The sequence below is a fragment of the Mustelus asterias genome, chromosome 15, assembly GCF_964213995.1.
Source record: "Mustelus asterias chromosome 15, sMusAst1.hap1.1, whole genome shotgun sequence".
In the NCBI taxonomy this organism is placed as follows: domain Eukaryota; kingdom Metazoa; phylum Chordata; class Chondrichthyes; order Carcharhiniformes; family Triakidae; genus Mustelus; species Mustelus asterias.
The window spans coordinates 100,541,798-100,563,930 of NC_135815.1; the positions used below are offsets into that span (position 1 = coordinate 100,541,798).

A 22,133-nucleotide genomic window follows, 5' to 3' on the forward strand; every position below is an offset into this window, starting at 1 on the left:
GGCCGAATGGCCTACTCCTAAAAAACTACTAAAAAAGATTTATCAGGATGTTGTCTGGTACTATTAGCTATGAAGAGAGGTTGGAGAAACTTGGTTTGTTCTCACTGGAATGACGGAGGTTGAGGGGCGACCTGATAGAAGTCTACAAGATTATGAGGGGCATGGACAGAGTGGATAGTCAGAAGCTTTTTCTCAAGGTGGAAAAGTCAATTATTAGAGGGCATAGGTTTAAGGTGCGAGGGCCAAGGTTTAAAGGAGATGTACGAGGCAAGTTTTTTTTTTACAGAGGATAGTGGGTGCCTAGAACTCGCTGCCGGGGGAGGTAGTGGAAGTAGATACGATAGTGACTTTTAAGGGGCATCTTGACAAATACATGAATAGGATGGGAATAGAGGGAATTGATCCCCGGAAGGGTAGGGGGTTTTAGTTCAGTCAGGCAGCATGGTCGGTGCAGGCTTGGAGGGGCCGAAGGGCCTGTTCCTGTGCTGTAATTTTCTTTGTTCTTTGTTCCTGCTTCTAGTTTTGGTTTCCAGTGCCTGAATGTAACCCACATGTCTGAATGATTAGAAACAAGCCCACGATACTCATGTACAGTGGTAATAACACAACTCACAATCACAAACAACATGGTCGCCTGAGACCCTCCCCCGCCCCCCCACACCCCCGATTTGTAATGCACTGGAACAAACAAACAGATAATGGCAAACAATCCATGACCTTTATTCCTTAGGAGTAAACACTTAATTTGCAAGATTTCAGAAGGATTAGACAAGAGAAGAATTCATCTTGTATTCGGACGTTGTGAAATTCAATTAAATTGAATGCAGTGAGTTATACTGTTTGAAGATTCATTTTGTCCCTTCTGCCCTCCTTCAAGGTTATTCTACTTTCCCTCCTTTTTAAAATTTAAGGTTTCCTCATGCCACACAACTCTTGGCCAATAAGAAATGCATCTGCATTTATATAGCACCTTTCAGATGCCCTGAAGACCCCGAAGAACATCACAGCGAACAAAGTGTGGTCACTGTTAACACAAAGCCCAGCCAGTACTTTTCTTGATAATTTTCAGACTGTAACATCACTTATTGTCTGCTCCCAACCCACCCCGCCCTGCGTCCCAGCAATCTCTCTCTCAACTCCTTCTGAGCTCAATAAAATAATTAACAAATTGAGTAATTCAACAAATTGACAGCCCCTTGGAAGGGGCACAGTAACCAAAGACAAAAATTGAAGGGAAACTTACATAACTAAATTAAAATGTTATTTCTGGGGCTGGTGAAGTACACCGGTCCCTGGAGTGCCCACAGAATTTCCCAATAAAATAAAACAATTAAACAGATTGATAGTCTCTGAAAGGGCACTGTGACAAAAACACTGCTTATTAAAGGAATCTTTTCAAACCAAATTAACATGTTGTTTCATAGAATCATAAAATCCCTACAGTGCAGAAGGAGGCCATTTAGCCCATCGGGCCTGCACCGAGCACAATCTCACCCAGGCGCAACCTCTGTAACCCCATCTATCTACCCTGCTAATCCCCCTGACACTCAGGGGCAATTTAGCATGGCTAATCAAGCTAACCCACCCATCTTTGGACTGTGGGTGGCATGGTGGTACAGTGGTTAGCACTGCTGCCTCACAGCGCCAGGGACCCGGGTTCAATTCCAGCCTCGGGTCACTGTCTGTATGGAGTCTGCAAGTTCTTCCCGTGTCTTCGTGGGTTTCCTCCGGGTGCTCCGGTTTCCTCCCACAGTCCAAAGATGTGTAGGTTAGGTGGATTGGCCGTGCTAAAATTGCCCCTAGAGTCAGGGGTACCAGCTAGGGTAAATGCATGGGGTTATAAGGATAGGGTCTGGGTGGGATTGTGGTCGGTGCAAACTCGATGGGCCGAATGGCCTCCTTCTTCACTGTAAGGATCCTATGATATGATTCTAAACCGAAGCACCCGGAGGAAACCCACACAGACACGGGGAGAACGTGGAAACTTGGGAGCAGAAGCAGCACTCCTTTCGCACAGTGCCCTCCCGTCACGGAATCTCTCTTCAAATCTATTTTGTAGCAAATCAGCAAAACTAAGTGACCAAATTAGGGGACAAAATAGTAAAGGCAGCCTCTTAAAGGGACAGTGCATTGGGGGAAAATATTGGCCTCCATTTCATGTCCTCTCTGACATGCAGTGGGTTTGGAAGGGTAGCATTCCTCAATCCTGCGTTGAAGCAGAGGCTGAGCTGTGTGCTCAAAGCTCTGGAGCAGGGCCTGAACCATTGACCCAAGAGGTGATTGTGGTGCTGCTGAGTGAAGGTTGCTCACGGGGTTGGGGGGGGAACCCACAGCGAAATAGCAGAATCCTATCTGAATATCCCTGCGGAGGACGGTTCATAAGATGCTTTCACTGTTTAGGGAGAATTTTTAATCATTTAAATTATGACCTTCATTTACATGATGTTGTTTTATAGGCGACTGGGAACACTGAAATTATTGCCTGTGAAAGTGCTATGTTCCCCGTTAAATGTGGTCACGGAGGATTCTATGAACAAAAGCATACATGCAAAGTTCTTAACTTATTGTGTTACAAGTTTAAGTTATTAGTTATTAGTGTCACAAGTGGGCTTACATTAACACTGCAATGAAGTCACTGTGAAAATCCCCTAGTCGCCACACTCCGGCGCCTTTTTGGGTACACTGAGGGAGAATTTAGCATGGCCAATGTGCCTAACCAGCACGTCTTTCAGAGGAAACCGGAGCACCCGGAGGAAACCCACGCAGACACGGGGAGAACGTGCAGACTCCACACAGACAGTGACCCAAGCCGGGAATTGAACCCGGGTCCCTGGCACTGTGAGGCAGCAGTGCTAACCACTGTGCCACCGTGCCACCCATTGCCGACTTGTGTTGACGCTAGAAAGTTCGGGCTGAGTGGCAAGTGCCGTTCAGGCACAGACATGGCCACTGTCAGGCCTTCCCAGGGATTCAGAAACTCACTGGTGGAAGCCCACCTGCTGAGAGCTCTGCCAATCAGAGGCCAACAGCTCCATGCTGCCCATCGGCGCCAATGGGAGCTGTGGCTGCTGTCGGTAATGCACCCAGAGGCTCGTGGTCAACGCAGGATTCCAGGCTAAAGGTGAGCGAGGGCGAGGTGCGATTGTGTGGAGGGGGAGATGTGGGGGCTGGTCAGAGGCAAAGGGCAGGGGGTAGCTTCGAGGGCCCACCTCCCCCCACCGTGATGCCGAGTCCCTCAACTGGACAGATTGCCCAACAATGAGGGAGCCAGACTCCCCCGGGAGGGCACTGGCAAACCAGACAGTGTTTCCTGGATGCCCTACGTGAGGTGTGGGAAATGCCGCCACGACAGTGGGTTCAGAGATAACAGGTGAAAATTGGCTAATCACTGAGCCTCAGCAACATCCTGCTATTGATTTCCCATCAGGCCCTTCTAACCTCCAACTTAATCAGAATTCCCTTCCTAACTGCACAGTGGGTGTATCTACATTACATGGACTGCAGTTCATAGAATCATAGAATCCCTATAGTACAGAAGGAGGCCATTCGGCCCATCGAGTTTGTACCAACCACAATCCCACCCAAACCCTATTCCCGTAACCCCACACATTTACCCTGCTAGTCCCCCTGACACCAGGGGCAATTTAGCATGGCCAATCAACCTAAGCCGTGCATCTTTGGAGCGTGGGGGAAAACCGGAGCACCCGGAGGAAACCCACGCAGACACGGGAAGAATGTGTAAACTCCACACAGACAGTGACCTGAGGCTGGAATTGAACCTGGATCCTTGGCGCTGTGAGGCAGCAGTGCTAACCACTGTGCCACCGTTGTCTGAGAAGGCAGAGCTCTGTCACTTTCTCAAGGGCAATTAGGGATGGGCAATAAATGCTGGCCTCGCCAGCGACACCCACGTCTGGTGAATTAATTTTTTTAAATTAAAAATTTGAAAAAAGTATCGGACGAGGTTTTGTGCCTCTCGGGAGACTGAAGTTGCGCCTACCCCACAATTAAACTGGTACGGAACCCTGGTTCCTGCCATGACGACCTGCACCAAAATCCACCCCGCATAAATTTAGAAAGATTAGCTCTTAGCTGTGAAGGGAGAGTGTGTTGCTTCCTCCTTAGTGGATTGTTCAAATATTAATGCCTCGATATTCCGGCACAAGACAGAGAATTGTCAATCTGTGACCAGACACACATTGAAGTATTAGTGCCCAGCTTTGGAAGAGCTAGCTTGTCGCATGGGGAAAATTGGGGTCATTATATTTCAATATAAAGGTGGTGACTGATGTTGCACACTGGTGCCAAAGAGCTCTGATCTGTAAAAAGTGGATTATTGTGGCTGAAGTTACTAACAGGAGGCCGAGACACGGCAGAGGTTATCCCACACAGCAGCGAAAAGTAATTTGGCACAACTGCCACGGAACATTGCCGTCAAGCTGCTGCATTAAGGTTAAATCTCGAGGACAGAGAAATTGTTCATCTCCTTGGTTAAGCAGGTTAAAGAGTATCGGCAATGTGATAATGTCTGACTGCGCTGTCATTATGCGACGTCCCATTCATCTCCGGATACACATCGGCACGTAACAATGCAACAGATGTGCAGAACATGCACAGTTGCAATCAGACAACAATTCACTGAGTGCCTTGTCAGTTCAACCAACTATTCCAAAGCAGAATGAAATCCGCCACAGCATGAAAAAGGCCTTCGAGGTAATCTTTTCCAGTGATATGTGGAAAGAAGTGGGTCTTCCTCAATATACACATGTCATGTTCTGCCACCATATTCGATAAGAGTGCTGCATCTCTTTACATCTGGTTTGCTACAGACTGGGGGGGGGCGATAATCGACTTCATTGACATTTTCACAGCACAATTTAGCAATAATGCTGCACTAATAATCCCAGTAAGATTCAGTTAGGGCCTATGACCAAACTACAAATGGATTTTTTGCAATTCAAACAATTGGGAGTGCGATCTTACCGGCCATTCACGCCATGCTCCCACTGCAGCGAGGCTGGAGAATTTGGTGCCCAGCCAAATCTCCATTCACTGCAGCGGGATGGGAAAATCCTACCAGCATGAACGGTGGTAACATTCCAACCATGGTGTGTTTACTAGTTTAGTTTAGTTTATTTATTAGTGTCACAAGTATGCTCACATTAACACTGCAATGAAGTTACTGTGAAAATCCCCCAGTCGCCACACTCTGGCGGCCTGTTCGGGTAACACTAAGGGAGAATTTAGCATGGCCAATGCGCCTAACCAGCACATCTTTGGACACCAAGGGACAATTTAGAATGGCCAATCCACCTAACCTGTACATCTTTAGACACCAAGGGACAATTTAGCATGGCCAATCCACCTAGCCTGTACATCTTTAGACACCAAGGGACAATTTAGCATGGCCAATCCACCTAGCCTGTACATCTTTAGACACCAAGGGACAATTTAGCATGGCCAATCCACCTAGCCTGTACATCTTTAGACACCAAGGGACAATTTAGCATGGCCAATCCACCTAACCCGCACATCTTTTGGACTGTGGGAGGAAACCCACGCAGACGCGGGGAGAACATGCAGACTCCGCACAGACAGTGACCCAAGCTGGGAATCGAACCCTGGAGAAAATCTCAGTGTGTAGCACAGATCATTGGCCCTTCCAGGCTCCAATAGGGGAGTGAAGACAAATAACGAGAAAAATCTAAAAAGATAGTGAGTGAGACCGACAAATAAAACATCGCAGCATTTTTCAAATCCTAATTTTAAAAGATTATATATTCTTCCATGTGTTGTGGGGCAGCACGGTAGCACAGTGGTTAGCACTACTGCATCACAGCTCCAGGGACCTGGATTCGATTCCCGGCTTGAATCACTGTCTGTGTGGAGTTTGCACATTCTCCCCGTGGCTGCGTGGGTTTCCTCCGGGTGCTCCAGTTTCCTCCCACAATCCAAAGATATACAAGTTAAGCGGATTGACCATGATAAATTGACCCCTTTGTGCCAGGGGGACTAGCAAGGGAAATACATGGGGTCACAGGGATAGGGCCTGGGTGGGATTGTGGTCGGTGCAGGCTCGATGGGCCAAATGGCCTCCTTCTGCACTGTAGGGATTCTATGATATCGAATGTTCCTTTGACCTTCCAATATGTTAACTCCACAAATTGCCACCACTGTTGAAATAGTATACTTAAGACCTCAACTTCAGGGGTAACTTTCCAAAATATCATCTACAAGTACAAGCGTAAATTTGAAGCCAAATGGTGGGATTTTCTTTTCATCAGAATGGGACCATCGCTGGCTAGGCCAGCATTTACTGACCATCCCTAATTGCCCTTGAGGTGTTGGTGGTAAGCTGCTGTCTTGAACCGCTGCAGTCGGTGTGGTGTAGGTACACCCACAGTGCTGTTAGGGAGGGAAATTATCCCAGTTAGGTGATTTTATACCGAGACAGGCCCTTTCAGCAAAATCACTGCCATGATTCCGATTAGCTTGAGTTAAGTTGCATTGGCTTTGCTAATCAAAGTATTCTTGATGAATTGCTGTAAACTGGTGACCACCACCTTCTGAAGGACAAATAAGAATCAGTAACAAATATCCCTCTCACATCATAGAATCCTACAGTGCAGAAGGAGGCCATTTGGCCCATCGAATCTGCACTGACAACAATCCCATCCAGGCCCTATCCCCTTACCCCATGCATTTACCTGCTAGTTTCCCTGATGCTAAGGGGCAATTTAGCATGGCCAATGCACCAAACTAGGACATCGTTTGGACTGTGGGAGGAAACCGGAGCACCCGGAGAAATCCCATGTAGACATAGGGAGAATGTGCAAACTCCACACAGACAGCCACCCAAGCTGAGAATTGAACCCAGGTCCCTGGAGATGTGAGGCAGTAGTGCTAACCACTGTGCCACCATGCTGCCCCACATCACATGGAAGAATACATAATCTTTTAAAATTGGGATTTAAAAAATGCTGCGATATTCTATTTGTAGGTCTCACTACCTATCTTTTTATATTTCTCTCCTTATTTGTCATCACTTCCCTATTGGAGTCTGGAAGAGCCAATGATCTGAGCTACACACTGAGATTTTCTCCCGTTGAATGTGTGAGTGCAGCCCCAACAACACTCCGAACGTTCAACACCATCCAGGACAACAAAGGTCCACTTGACTGCCACCCCATCCCCACCTCGACCATCAATGCACAGTGGCAGCACCATCTGGAAGGTGCAGCAATTCACCAAGGTTTCTTCAACAACACCTGTGACCTCTATCACCTTGATAAACATGGGAGTGCCACCTTTCCCTCCACACGCCATCCCGACTTGCACATACACTGACGGTTTGTTAAAATCCCCGTCTGCACGGTGAGAGAACCTTCACCGCATGGACAGCAGCTGCCACAGAAGGTAGCTCACCACCATCTTCTCAAGGGGAACTAGCTGTGCCAGCGTCAGCCACATCTCAATGAATAAGAACACAACAATCTTTCAACATGCATTGTCAGTTGTGACCACCCAGTTTCCAAAATGATTCAACTTGCTCAAGATGATTTATGTCAGTCTTTCATCCCCTGAGACACAATACCATCTACAGAGTCTTGTTCAAAGTTCAAAAAATTCATCCAGCTACAGATGTAACTGGGCTATCATTAAGTCCTGTGACTCCAATTTGCGATCTCCAGATGGAACCAAATGATCATGTTGTGTCAGTAAGATATTGCCTCCTTACTTGTTCAAAAGAAATAAAACTTCAACCATAATCTCAAATTGATATGCTTTTTTTCATTCATTCCTGGGACATGGGCGTTGCCGGCTGGCCAGCATTTATTACCCATCTCTAGTTGCCCTTGGAGGGCAGTTGAGAGTCAACCACATTGCTGTAGCTCTGGAGTCACGTGTAGGTCAGACCAGGTAAGGACGGCAGATTTCCTTCTCTAAAGGACATTATTGAACCAGATGGGTTTTTCCCAACAATCAACAATGGTTTCATGGTCATCAGTAGATTCTTAATTCCAGATATATTTTAATGAATTCAAATTCCACCATCTGCCGTGGCAGGATTCGAACCCGGGTCCCCAGAACATTAGCTGAGTTTCTGGATTAATAGTCAAGCGATAATACCACGAGGCCATTGCCTCCTCTATGAGAATCAGCCGCGACTATCTTCACTGACATCCATTTAGTAAGAAACCAATAGCTAAGAATGAAGAATTGAGTGTCAGCAAGTATAAGGATGATGAAAGTTAGTGATCTGCTCTTATCATTTGCTGCCCTGAAACAGGAGCCATGGGCTTCGGGCAGCACGGTGGCACAGTGGTTGGCACTGCTGCCTCACAGTGCTAGGGACCTGGGTTCAATTCCCGGGTCCTTGGGTCACTGTCTGTGCGGAGTCTGCATGTTCTCCCCGTGCAAGCGTGGGTTTCCTCCGGGTGCTCCGGTTTCCTCCCACAGTCAGAAAGACGTGCTGGTTAGGTGGATTGGCCATGCTAAATTCTCCCTCAGTGTACCCGAACAGGCTCCGGAGTGTGGTGACTAGGGAATTTTCACAGTAACTTCATTGCAGTGTTAATGTAAACCGACTTGTGACAATAAATAAACTTTAAACTATACCACAAAGGCTATCATCCACACAGAGACAGCTCAGATCTAAATTATAACCAATTGTGAGGATTTCAGATTATTCCATGAAATATTGTCATCTATTGACCCCCTGCTCACGAATCTTCAATGTGAAATTGAAAATTAAGACAAATGCAAGCCAATGAAGCTTAGTTTACCTCGAATGGTAATTCCAGATCACCGGTAATAGGGTTTGAACTGTGTTGCCTTCCCAATGTTGGCATAACAAAGAGAAAGTTTCTCGGTGCTGTCGTTAGCAGCTCATAATGAGAGGTTCCTCGGAATCATGTTGGTGAGCATTGCCTCTTCAATGTTGCCCCATCGACTTCAGCCCAAATAATTCAACCACCAGTCTATTAAACAAGAGATAGGGCAGGACAGGGTTCCCATTGTCCTGTGGGTAACACGGTGGCACAGTGGTTAGCACTGCTGCTTCACAGCACCAGGGACCTGAGTTCGAGACCCGGATGCAAATCCTGGCTTGGGTCTCTGTCTGCGTGGAGTTTGCACGTTCTCCCCGTGTCTGTCTGGGTTTCCTCTGGGTGCTCCGGTTTCCTCTTACACTCCAAAGATGTGCAGGTTAGGTTGATTGGCCATGCTAAATTGACTCTAGTGTCAGGGGTACCAGCTAGGGTAAATGCATGGGGTTAAAGGGATAGGGCCTGGGTGGGATTGCCGTAGGTGCAGACTCATAGAAACATAGAAGATAGGAGCAGGAGGAGGCCATTTGGCCCTTCGAGCCTGCTCCGCCATTCATCACGATCATGGCTGATCATCCAACTCGGTAGCTTAATCCTGTTTTCTCCCCATAACCTTTGATCCCATTCGCCATAAGTGCTATATCCAGCCGCCTCTAGAATACAAGACTCGATGGGCCGAATGGCCCCCTTCTGCACTGTAGGCTTCTATGATTCTGCAATCAGCCATATTCTCTGTATCGTCATCACAATTGGATCCTTCCCAGGTTGGAGACCAGGCGTGAGGATTAGAGCTGTTTTGGTCAGTCAGCAAACATTTGTTGCTACAAACATTATGACCACAAGCATCCAAAAACAAAGTGTGCTGGAAAGTGTTGACGGTGCTTTAGAATAACATCAAATTCATCAATGAACAGCTCCGCATCGATTATCATTGAATCATTGAATGATACAGCACACAAGGTCATCATTTGGCACGTTGTACTTGTGCTGGCACATGGGAATAGTGTTGATTTTATGGGGTGGAGAAGGCCAAGAGGAGAATTGATGGAGGTTTTTAAAATCATGACAGGTTTAGTTAGAGAAAATAAAGAGAAACTGTTCCCTGTAACTGGAGGTTCAATAGCAAGAGCGCACAGATTTAAGGTGTTTGGTAAAAGAGCCAGTAACGATGGGAGAAAATACCTTTCATGCAATGAGTGGTTAGGATTTGGAATGTAAGAGCAGGAGTAGGCCAGTCGGCCCATCGAGCCTGCTCCACCATTCAATCAGATCACGGCTACCCCACTTTCCTGCCTGCGCCCCATAACCCTCAACATCCTTGTCAATCAAAGACCTGTCTAACTCGCCCTTGAATATATACAGTGAGCCAGCTCCCATTGCACTCGTGGGGAGAGAATTACAAAGTCTAATGACCCTCAGAGAGAAGAAATTCCTCCTCATCCATCTCCCATGAGAGAGCCTTCATTTTGGAACTGTGCCTCCTGGCTCTAGATTCCCCCACAAGGGGAAACATCCTCCCAGCATCCACCCTGTCAACCCCCTCAGAATCTCATATGTTTTAAGAAGATCAATGTACCAACTGATAGAGTTTTGAGTATTCATTTATGCGATGTGGGCATTGCTGGTGAGGCCAGCATTCTAATTGCCCTTGAGAAGGTGGTGGTGAGCTGCCTTCTTGAACCACTGCACTCTATGTCATGCAGGGACAACCACAGTGCTGTTAGGGAGGGAGTACCAGGATTTTGACCCAGTGACAGTGAAGGAACGGTGATATACGTCCAAGTCAGGTGGTGTGCGGCTTGGAGGGGAATATACAGTCGTGGTGTTCCTCATGTGTCCGCTGCCCTTGTTGGGGGCTTGGAAGGTGCTGTCCAAGGAAATTTGGTAAATTCCTGCAGTACATCGTGTAGATGGTACACACAGCTGCCACTGTGCATTGATGGTGGAGGGACTGAATGTTTGTGGATGGGGTGCCAATCAAGCGGGGCTGCTTTGTCATGGACGGTGTTGAGCTTCTGGAGTGTTGTTGGAGCTGCACTCATCCAGGCAAGTGGAGACTATTTCATCACACTCCTGACTTGTAGATTGTGGACAGATTTTGGGAGGTCAGTGGTCGAGTTAGTTGGCACAGGATTCCTAGCCTCTAACCTGTTCCAGTAGCAACACTGTAAACATGTCTAATCCAGTTCAGTTTTTGCTCAATGGTGCTATGCGAGAGTTGGTAAGTTGCTGCAATGCATTTAGTGGTCCTATTGTGTGCCAGTGGTGGGGAAGTTATTATTTATGGTGGTGAATAGGATGCCAATCAAGTGGGCTGTTTTTCCTAGATGGTGTCAAGCTTCTTGAGTGTTAATGGAGCTGCATTGGGGAGTTTTCTATCACACCTCTGACTGGGACTTTATAGATGGTGAAAAGGTTTTGGGGAGTCAGGAATTCCCAGCCTGTGACCTGCTCTTGTAGCCACAGTAGTTATATGACTGATCCAGTTAAGTAGTCTCACAACACTAGGTTAAAGTCCAACAGGTTTATTTGGTAGCACGAACTTTCGGAACACCGCTCCAAAAGCTTGTGCTACCAAATAAACCTGTTGGACTTTAACCTGGTGTTTTGAGACTTCTTACCGTGCCTACCCCAGTCCAACGTTGGCCAATCCACATCATGGTCCAGTTAAGTTTCTGATCAATGGCTGCCCCAGGATGTTGATAATGGGGGGATTCAGCGATGGTAATACCATTGAATGGCAGGAGAAATGGTTAGATTCTCTCTTGTTGGAGCTGGTGTTTGCCTGGCATTAGTGTGATGTAAATATGAGTTGGCACTTAATGGGCAAAGTCTGAATTTTGTCCAGGTCTTGATGTATTTGGACATGAACTGCGTCAGTATTTGCGGAGCCGTGAATGATTCTGAACATTGTCCAATTTTCAGCGAACATCTCCATGCAAGGAAGATCATTGATGAAACAGCTGGAGATAGTTGGGCCGAGGACACTAACCCTGGGGAACTGCTGCAGTGTTATCCTGGGAGTGAGATGCTTGACTTCCAACCACCACAACCATCTTCCTTTGTGCCAGGTATGACTTCAACTAGTAGAACGTTCTCCTTGATTCCCATTGACTCCAGATTAGCTGGGGCTCCTTGATGCCACACTTGGTCTAATGCTGCCTTGATGTCAAGGCCAGTCACTCTCACCTCACCTCTGGAGTTCAGCTCTTTTGTCCATGTTTGAGCCAAGGATGTAATGAGATCTCGACCTTTGCCAACTCAAATTAGCCGTTGCTCACTCTGTTAGTCACCCTCTGAATGATAATCAACCTCTTGGAGATGGGATGCCATTGGAGTATGGCATTACGCAACTGTGTTGAACCCTTGAAACAGCTTGGCTTAATGTTTGTCTTAAAGATTGCATGAACTGCATAATGACTGCACTTAGGGCAGCACAGTGGCACAGTGGTTAGCACTCACAGCGCCAGGGAGCCGGGTTCGATTCCTGACTTGGGTCACCGTCTGTGTGGAGTCTGCACATTCGTCCCGTGTCAGCATGGGTTTCCTCCGGGTGCTCCGGTTTCCTCCCACAGTCCAAAGATGTGCGGGTTAGGTTGATTGGCCATGCTAAACTGATCCTAGTGTCAGGGGGATTAGCAGGGTAAATATGTGAGGTTACAGGGATAGGGCTTGGGTGAGATGGTGGTCAGTACAGACTCGATGGGCCAAATGGCCTCCTTCTGTACTGTAGGGATTCTATGTACTGCGCTTCACTGTGCAATCAGTGAGGGGGGGGGGTTGCTCTGAGCTGAAAAGCCTGGAAAAAGAAGCCCAGCTTTCAATATTGATGTCGCAAAGTATCCAGTTTTGAAAAATGACTCATTTGGTGCAGAGGACTTAAGACATGAGATGGCGGGAGCTCCCCTCTATACACTGAGCTCCTGATTTCAGTGGTGCTGCGCTGAGGAGATGTTAAGCCACACTCCACAACAGAGGAAATAACTGATGGAATAACCCTGGGCAATAATCTTACACATCAGAGCATCCGGTTTCATTAGTGGCCTGGGAGGACATTAGCTGCCTGCCTTGCCTCTCAGGGCTCATGTTTGCAAGGAAACCCAAGAACAGCAGTGGGCCTGAAAGGGAGCTGGATAAACAAGTCGGATGCTAAAAACGGTTTTCCTCTCAATCCTCTAAAATGTTTGTTTCTCTCTCTTTATACTTGACAATGTGCACCAGGATGATTCGCAGGCCTCCCCCCAAACCCTGTGACAACTGAAAATGCAAAGATATCTTTGAAAGTTTTGAAAACAGCGCCTTTTGACTTCCGCTCCCTCCACCCCCAACCTGGATGATAAAAGCAGTAAGTGATTAAGTCATACAGCAGGTACCAGATTGGATTACTGATCACTGCAGAGCTAGCTTGACATGTGCTGGGGTAAGTGGTCCGAGCTCCGGGAATGGTAACAGAGGCCTTGGGGTGAGGAAGGGAAAAATCAGCAAGGGTTCCTGTCTTTGATTGCTGTTCATTAACTTCTGTTTGGGCACAGGTCAGCACAGGGTCAGCGCGGTGGCATCTGAACCTATCACAGCTCAGAGACTCGAAGGCAATGAGATTGCACAAAAGGCCACAGGAACCTTTCTCCATTAGGGGGGGAGGGAAGAGAGACCGAGGGAGGATTGGTTAATATCGCTCGAGGGGCACCAATCCACAAACAGGGCAAGAAGGAAGGCGTCCATGAACTGTCGCAGCCGGTACAGGAATTGAACCCACGCCACCGGTGTCATTCCGAATCACACGCAAGACATCCAGCAAGTTGAGGCATACCTAGCATGTGCTGATTGGACTATTTGGGCACCTGCAGGGTGTGGCGTCATCAAGGGGCCATCAGACAGAGTCCAAACTGGAGGACATACTGAGCAGATAGTGTTTTTTTTAATTCATTCGTGGGACATGGGCGTCGCTGGCTAGGCCAGCATTTATTGCCCATCCCTAGTTGCCCTTGAGAAGGTGGTGGTGAGCTGCCTTTTTGACTAGGTCATTTCAGGTGAGAGTCAACCACATTGCTGTGGCTCTGGAGTCACATGTAGGCCAGACCGGGTAAGGACGGCAGATTTCCTTCCCTGAAGGACATTAGTGAACCAGATGGATTTTTCCGACAATCGACAATGGTTTCATGGTCATCAGTAGATTCTTAATTCCAGGTGTTTTCATTGAATTTAAATTCCACCATCTGCCGTGGCGGGATTCGAACCCGGATCCCCAGAACATTAGCTGAGTTTCTGGATTAACAGTCTCGCGATAATACTACTAGGCCATCGCCTCGTATATTCTCAACTCCAGAGAATACAAGCCCGGTCTATTTAATATTTCCTCAGGACATTTCTTTCATCCCAGAGGTTAATTTGGTGAATTTTCTTTGCACTCTCTCGACAGCAAGTATATCTCCTCTTGGGTAAGGGGACCAAAACTGCACACAATACTTCATGTGTGGTCTCACCCAGGCTCTATACAATTGCGGTAAGGTGCCTTTACTCCTATACTCAAACTTCTTTGACAATGGCTCACTTGGAGATAATATTCAATAAGTTTGGATACACTTGACCATTTATTGGCCTTACCAAGGATGGGATCAAATGTAATGCTACAAAGGAATCATAGAATCCCTACAGTGCAGAAGGAGGCCATTTGGCCCATTGAGTCTGCACCAACTCTCCAACAGAGCATCCCACCCAGGCCCTTTTCCCGTAACCTCACATATTTACCACACAAATCCCCCTAACCTACACATTTGGGATACTAAGGGGCAATTTAGCATGGTCAATCCACCTAGATAGCTGAGATAAAGAGAAAATAATTCCGTACCATTTGCCAATCTGTTTTTCTGAATGCCTCAGTTTAACACCTCATCCAAAAGTCAACAGTGTAGCACTCCCTCCGTACGGCACTGGAGTGTCAGCGGATATCTTTGTGCTCAAGCACTGGAGTGTGATTTTGAACACAGACATTTCTTGGCCTTTTGGCTAATACCAGGCATCAGATCAAGATAAGGTGCAATGCCTCGTCTTGTCAGCTTGGATCTTGTTTGTCTCTCTTGTGTGGATTTCAATTGGATTTTGAATTTGGTGTTTTGGAGCAAGCAAGGAATGGATTCGGGTTTGCTCGGTCCACTCTGAGCATTGGCTTTGGAACTTTAAGAATTGAGTAAAAAATAAAGAAAATCTTTGTGAATCAGAGGCAAAGGTGCTACCTCCGGAGCCACAGCCCAGGTGTAGACCAAGAACAGCATCAAGCTTAGTCCCACGAGTGTTGTGGGGGTGTGGACATCACTTGCACACAAGGCACAGAACTGAATGAAATAGGAATGAATGCCCAGAATCCCTGGAGCCATACCTTAGCTGCAGTCAATATTTCATGAGTTAAGGTGGGGATAGCAAAGAGCCTGGAGATTTATAAATACCCAAATTTTTCTGGACTAATATTCTCCAAACCAACAAGACCGACCGCCGTACGCATATCAGTTGTAGCTGAATACTACCTGTCAACAACGGTTAGAGTGTCACTCTTCATTTAAAATGATTCCCCTTTGTACAACAATTTAAATATAATTCAGAACGGATTGGCAAAGATAAGCTCTCGACTCTTCAGTGCGAATATATTTCTCTGCGATTTCCATCTCCATTGAAGGTTAAAGTTCTAAAGTTTATTTAATAGTGTCACAAGTACAAAGAACAAAGAACAAAAAACAATACAGCAAATGAACAGGCCCTTCGGTCCACCAAGCCTGCGCAATCACGTTGTCCTATCTAGACCAACCGCCTGTATCCCTCTACTCCCCATCTGTTCATGTGTTTATCCAGATAAGTCTTAAATGTGGCTATCGTATCTGCCTCGACCACCTCACTTGGCAGTGCATTCCGGCCCCCTATCACCCTCTGTGTCAAAAACCGCCCCCGCACATCTCCACTGAAGCATTCCCCCCTTACCTTGAACGTGTGCCCCCTTGTAATTGTAGGCTTACTGTATGAGTTACTTAACACTGCAATGAAGTTGCTGTGAAAATCGCCGAGTTGCCACACTCCGGCGCCTGTTCGGGTACACTGAGGGAGGATTTAGCATGGCCAATGCACCTCACCAGCATGCCTTTTGAACAGTGGGAGGAAACCGGAGCACCCGGAGGAAACCCACGCAGACACGGGGCGAAAGTGCAGGCCCCGCACAGACAGTGATCCAAGCCGGGAATCGAACCCAGGTCTCTGGCGCTGTGAGGCAGCAGTGCTAACCACCGTGCAGCCCCACTAAACATTACAGCCGCCTACTGTTTCAAATAAATAGCTTCACACCCCCACTAAAACAGAGGAGAGAAGAATTTCAGACCAAGTATTATTATTCTTACACCGGTGTCCCATGGCATAATGTTAGTGCCAAGATTTTGTTTGGCTCCAACTTTAAAATTGTCTTTATTTCCAAAACATGAGCCTTCTTTTATCCTTTATGTTCTCCTAAAGTTTAGAGTCAAACATTACCAAATCCGACCATAGTAAAGCCAAACAAACTGTAGCTGGTGAGAGAAGTAACCCAAGTTCTTTATTAACAAGACAATAGTTTGTTAAAATAAAAAACAATGACAGGTGAAAAATATTGCAGAGATGTTTAGTAATGAAGAGAGAATCTCATTTGATCCACCGCACCTGAATTCCAAGGCTGAACCAGTTAGTTAGACAAGCACCTATTAGTGACTAAGGCACATCAAACTCTACCTTCAAAGTAACTTTGAACCTGGCCGTATTCCCCAAGCAATCCCAACATCTCGGCCCCCTCTGACAGGTAATCAAAGTCTACAGCAAATCCACACCAAGCCATGCACCAGGAGATTGTCACAGGAGCAGAGAGTAAAGCTGGGAAGAAGAACTCGAAAATTCAGTCAATCAATAAATATTAATGCCTAATTCATCTTTTAATATAGAACGCCCTTAAAGCGGGGCATCAAAACTATCAGTTATTAATAATCAAAAAATAGTCTTAAAAAGTTGGAAAATATCACATAAGGTAAACTGATTAGTTTGGTTACGACAGGAAAGTCCTATTTGAATTTAGTGGTCAGTCACTCCCAGCATTCAGTGTGAATTTATTTACCAGATAATGGCTCGCCCAGTGAATGGCTTGAGGATGATTTTCGCCTGCGTGACTTGAATACAGTTACTATTGGGGACTTGCCTGCTCGATTAGATTGGTCAATCATAGGTTGGACTATCCTTCTTCTGGCATTTATGAACCTGTGCAAAAGGAGGTAAAAGAGAAGTTACATTGACGTAGTTGATTTATTTTTAACAAAGAGAACAAGCCAATGTGATAACAATCATAGAATCCTACAGTGCAGAAGGAGGCCATTCGGCCCATCGAGTCTGCACCGACCACAATCCCACCCAGGCCCCATCCCCACAACACCCATACATTTACCCTAACGAGTCCTCCTGACACTAAGGGGAATTTACCATGGCCAATCCACCTAACCCGCACATCTTTCGGACTGTGGGAGGAAACCAGAGCACCCGGAGGAAACCCACGCAGACACGGGGAGAATGTGCAAACTCCACACAGACAGTGACCCAAGCCGGGAATCGAACCCGGGTCCCTGGCGCTGTGATCTTCAACAGCGGTGAACAGAGTTGGTACATGCAGCCAAAAGAGAGAGCGCTGGAAAATCTCAGCAGGTCTGGCAGCATCTGTAAGAAGAGAAAAGAGCTGACGTTTCGAGTCCGGATGACCCTTTGTCAAAGCTTCCAGAGGGTCATCTGGACTCAAAACGTCAGCTCTTTTCTCTCCTTACAGATGCTGCCAGACCTGCTGAGATTTTCCAGCATTTTCTCTTTTGGTTTCAGATTCCAGCATCTGCTGTAATTTGCTTTTATCAAGTGGGTACATGCAGATTCTCTGAACAGACACGTGAGCTTCCCCAGTCTGCAATTTGCTTCCAACGTCCGCACTGGACCCCTGTAACCTCTGCTGACCTGCTCCGGGTGCAAGCTCAGGGGTGCAAGTTTTTGATTTATGTCCTTCTGGTTTTTTTTTGCGCCACAGCTGGGCATTTCCATTTCATCTTTCAGAGAGGGGGCATAATTAGACATTCCCGGAAACAATACCCAACACTGCACTCCCTTCTCTTTTCAAGACAAAATAATGGTGGCTGATAAAGAAATGTCGCTCATATGAGCATCTGTTGCCTCACCTAATTAGTGAAGAATCTCCTCTTTGTTCCACTCGCATTACAATCTTCAACCCACTCTCCCCATTCCTTCTAGGCTACTAACTCCATTTTAAGGCTTGTGTTAAGAAAACGGGCTGCAGTGGTGTGCCAGCAGAAAAAAAGGAGAATGTCTGGAGTTTTTATCACCAGTAACTCATACTGCTGAGGGAGATCAGCGCAAAGCATTCCATTTAAAGCTTCTGTCTTTTCCTCCCCTACCCTTTATGTAAAGTTAGGGTCAAACAGAGGTCACTGCTATACAACCACTGACCTTCCAACTCCAGTTTTCAGTAAAGGTTTACAGCCAGATCTGCAACAACAAAAAAAATCCCCCCATAAAATCTTTCTGGGGAGCGCTTATGTGGCCACGGGGCAGAAGTAAGAAGGTTTTTTTTAAAAAAAATACAAGGGAGTGAGCAACACTTTGAGGAACCTTCAATGAATCGGCTTGACACAATAATCTGTGGAAAACCTGCTTTTGAACCCTATGTCAAACTCTTAAAGGAGCAGCAGTGGGGGAAGGGCCTGGTCAAGGGAGGCAGGAGCCCATGCACAGAATTCAAATTGACTGTTATGAAAGAAATTCAGCTTTCGAATAACCCTGTCCTGCAATATTTGTGTCTTCATTCACTCTTCCATTTTTCTTGACCTGGGCTAGAGGAAAGCGCACCAACAATTGCCACATCGTCGGAACGGCGTCCCAGAACGCAAAAGTGTTCAACGTGCTTCAGAAAGGCCCTCAACATCAGCGGGAACATTGTGGAATGGAAGACAGGTAAGAACTCACAGGAAAGTCAGAATGTGGAACATAAGGATAAAGAGTAAGGGTAGGTCATACTGACCCTTGAACCTGCTCTGCCATTAGGCTCCAGCTGAAGTTTTACATCAACTCCATCCTTCGGAATACAGGGACAGGAGGGGCTCATTTAGCCCCTCCAGCCTGTTCAGCCACTCAATGAGGGGATGAAAAGAAATCACTCAGTTCCGGTAACCAATGGATTTAATCTTCCCTACGCACCAACCTTAATCCCGATTAATTGGCCGGGAATTTGCAATTGTAATATTGACAAAACTGTTCGAATTGACTGTCAGTTAGAAATCACTTGAACTGAGAAGAATTCCCGTTAACACTTCCCACCTCACTTTGAAACCTCTTGGAAAAAGTCATGCCCTCATGAATGAGATGTGACTGGAGGCTTTTGATTTGATTTGACTTATTATTGTCACATAGAACATAGAACAGTACAGCACAGAACAGGCCCTTCGGCCCACGATGTTGTGCCGAGCTTTATCTGAAACCAAGATCAAGCTATCCCACTCCCTATCATCCTGGTGTGCTCCATGTGCCTATCCAATAACCGCTTAAATGTTCCTAAAGTGTCTGACTCCACTATCACTGCAGGCAGTCCATTCCACACCCCAACCACTCTCTGCGTAAAGAACCTACCTCTGATATCCTTCCTATATCTCCCACCACGAACCCTATAGTTATGCCCCCTTGTAATAGCTCCATCCACTCGAGGAAATAGTCACATGTATTAACATACAGTGAAAAGTATTGTTTCTTGCACGCTATACAGACAAAACATAGTGTTCATAGAGAAGGGAAGGAGGGAGTGGAGAATGTAGTGTTACAGTCAAAGCTAGGGTGTAGAGCAGTGGTTCCCAAATTTTTTTCACTGGGCCGCACTTTCGGAATAAAAATTTGCTCGTGCCACACCGCATTTTTTATTGATAAGAAATACATTCAAAAACAAAAAAAAAAACAACTCCTAGCAGTGCTTGATTCATAACATAGAACACAACTACTTTATTATATGATCATGGGACATCCAGAAAGTATAAAACAATGCTTGTTTAAACCATGTTTAAATGTTTCTTTGATTGTCCTTGAAGCTTCCCGCCACACTTGCCATCCTCTCTCGCCGCACCAGTGTGGCTCGCCGCACCCTTTGGGAACCACTGGTGTAGAGAAAGACCAACTTAATGCAAGGTAGGTCCATTCAAAAGTCTGACAGCAGCAGGGCAGAAGCTGTTCTTGAGTCAGTTGGTACGTGACCTCAGGCTTTTGTATCTTTTTCCCGAAGGAAGAAGTGGAAGAGAGAATATCTGGGGTGCGTGGGGTCTTTAATTATGCTGGTTGCTTTGCCGAGGCAGCGGGAAGTGTAGACAGAGTCAATGGATGGGAGGCTGGTTTGCGTGATGGATTGGGCTACATTCACAGCCTTTTGTAGTTCCTTGCGATCTTGGGCAGAGCAGGAGCCATACCAAGCTGTGATACAACCAGAAAGAATGCTTTCTATTGGGCATCTGTAAAGGTTGGTGAGAGTCATAGCTGACATGCCAAATTTCCTTAGTCTTCTGAGAAAGTCGAGGTTTTTAACACAAATTAACTATGTTAACTCCTCTCTTCAGCCCTGCTTAAACAATTTTTTGTTTGTGAGATTTCAAATGTCTTCATTATCGTTTTAAAAATCCATTTTTAAAAAAATCACAGAAATGGCTTTTTAAAGTTTGTTTAGTACATTTCACCTTCTATCTTAACCCCGTGTAAATGTCCTGATCGTTGTTTCACTCTCTGTGAAATGATTGGAATCACAATGTGGTACTTCCTGGTTTACTGTCTGTGAGGATCCTTCAACGTGGTTGGCTACTTAGCCTGCTTGATGGTATCACTGCTGCTGAATTCCTGGAGATCCCCCTGATGTGGCACCAGATTCAAACTGGTGTTGGGGAAGGGGGAACCCGCGCCCCAGAGATGGCCACATCTCTGTGAGCAGCTTTCTTCAAGGTCATGTGTGGGTACTGTTGTTTCACTGTTGACTGCAAAATCCACATCAATATATTTGCAAAAGCTTCTGCCTACACAGCTGTAAGAGTTTTTTTTAATAATGCAGACACTAATTAACTCAAATGCAATGATGTGTACTGGATCAGAGCAGCATAGGAAGTCAGAGCCAGGGAAGTTAATTACACATTTTCTTATAGATGTGTCTCTTTTAAAAGTCTTATTTGAGAGGAAATTCCATAATGTATTACCTCCCCTTTCCAACTGTACCTACTCAGAATCCCTACAGTGCAGAAGGCCATTCAGCCAATCGAGTCTGCACCGACTCTCCGACAGAGCTTCTTGCCCAGGCCCTATCCCCGTAATCCCGCACATTTACCCCGTTAATCCCCCTAAGCTACACATCTTTGGACCATAACGGGCAGTTTAGCATGACCAATCTACCTACCATCTTTGGAGTGTGGGAGGGAACACACAGAGCACCCAGAGGAAACCCACGCAGACACGGGGAGAAAGTGCAAACTCCGCACAGACACCCAAGGCCGGAATGGAACCCAGGTCCCTGGCGCTGTGAGGCATCAGTGCTAACCACTGTACCACCCTTACTGGTCCTGGTGCTATATGAATGTGCTGCTTGTGGTTTTAGTTGCAAACACAATGTATGTGTTAGGGATTGGATTCTCACTCTGTCACATCTGCCTGAAAATAGGAATAATTCACTTGTCTACAGGGACAGTGGCAAATCTAGATTGAGCAAGTTTTGCCATCCTGGCATACCCCTCTGCAAGAAGTTTAACAACACCAGGTTAATACCCCTCTGCCGCAGCCTACCCAGTGAGGCAGCCAAACCAGCCCTCTCACTTATTCAAATGAATACATAGTTGGTACAGGTGTGTGTGTGTGAGACAGAGAGGGGGAGAGAGGAGCACACAGAGAGAGAGAGAGAGGGACAGACAGAGAGAGAGAGACAGAGAGAAAGAGATACACAACAGAGACAGACAGGACAGAGAGAGAGAGAGAGCAGAGACAGACAGAGACAGAGACAGAGAGACAGAGAGAGAGAGAGAGAGACAGACAGAGGGAGAAAGAGACAGACAGACAGAGAGAGACAGACAGAGAGAAAGAGACAACACAGACAGACGGACAGACAGAGAGAGAGAGAGACAAACAGGCAGCGACAGAGACAGACAGACAGACTGAGAGAGAGAGAGACAGACAGAGGGAGAAAGAGACAGACAGACAGATAGAGAGACAGACAGACAAGAGAGAGAGAGAGAGATAGAGACA

General features: G+C 46.4%; 1 protein-coding gene across 4 annotated transcripts in view; it reads right to left on the bottom strand.

Annotated features, from left to right (window-relative positions):
- LOC144504689 (homeobox protein Meis1) overlaps positions 1–22,133 on the bottom strand; it is a 246,016-nt gene that overhangs the window by 26,037 nt on the left and 197,846 nt on the right. For 2 of the 4 annotated variants that reach the window (XM_078230406.1, XM_078230403.1), the window contains exon 10: positions 17,029–17,087. In XM_078230406.1, the coding sequence (XP_078086532.1) occupies positions 17,029–17,087 (59 nt within the window). Of the gene's footprint in view, positions 1–16,947; positions 17,088–22,133 lie in introns of all 4 variants that reach the window. The other 2 variants (XM_078230405.1, XM_078230402.1) reach the window with 1 other exon arrangement.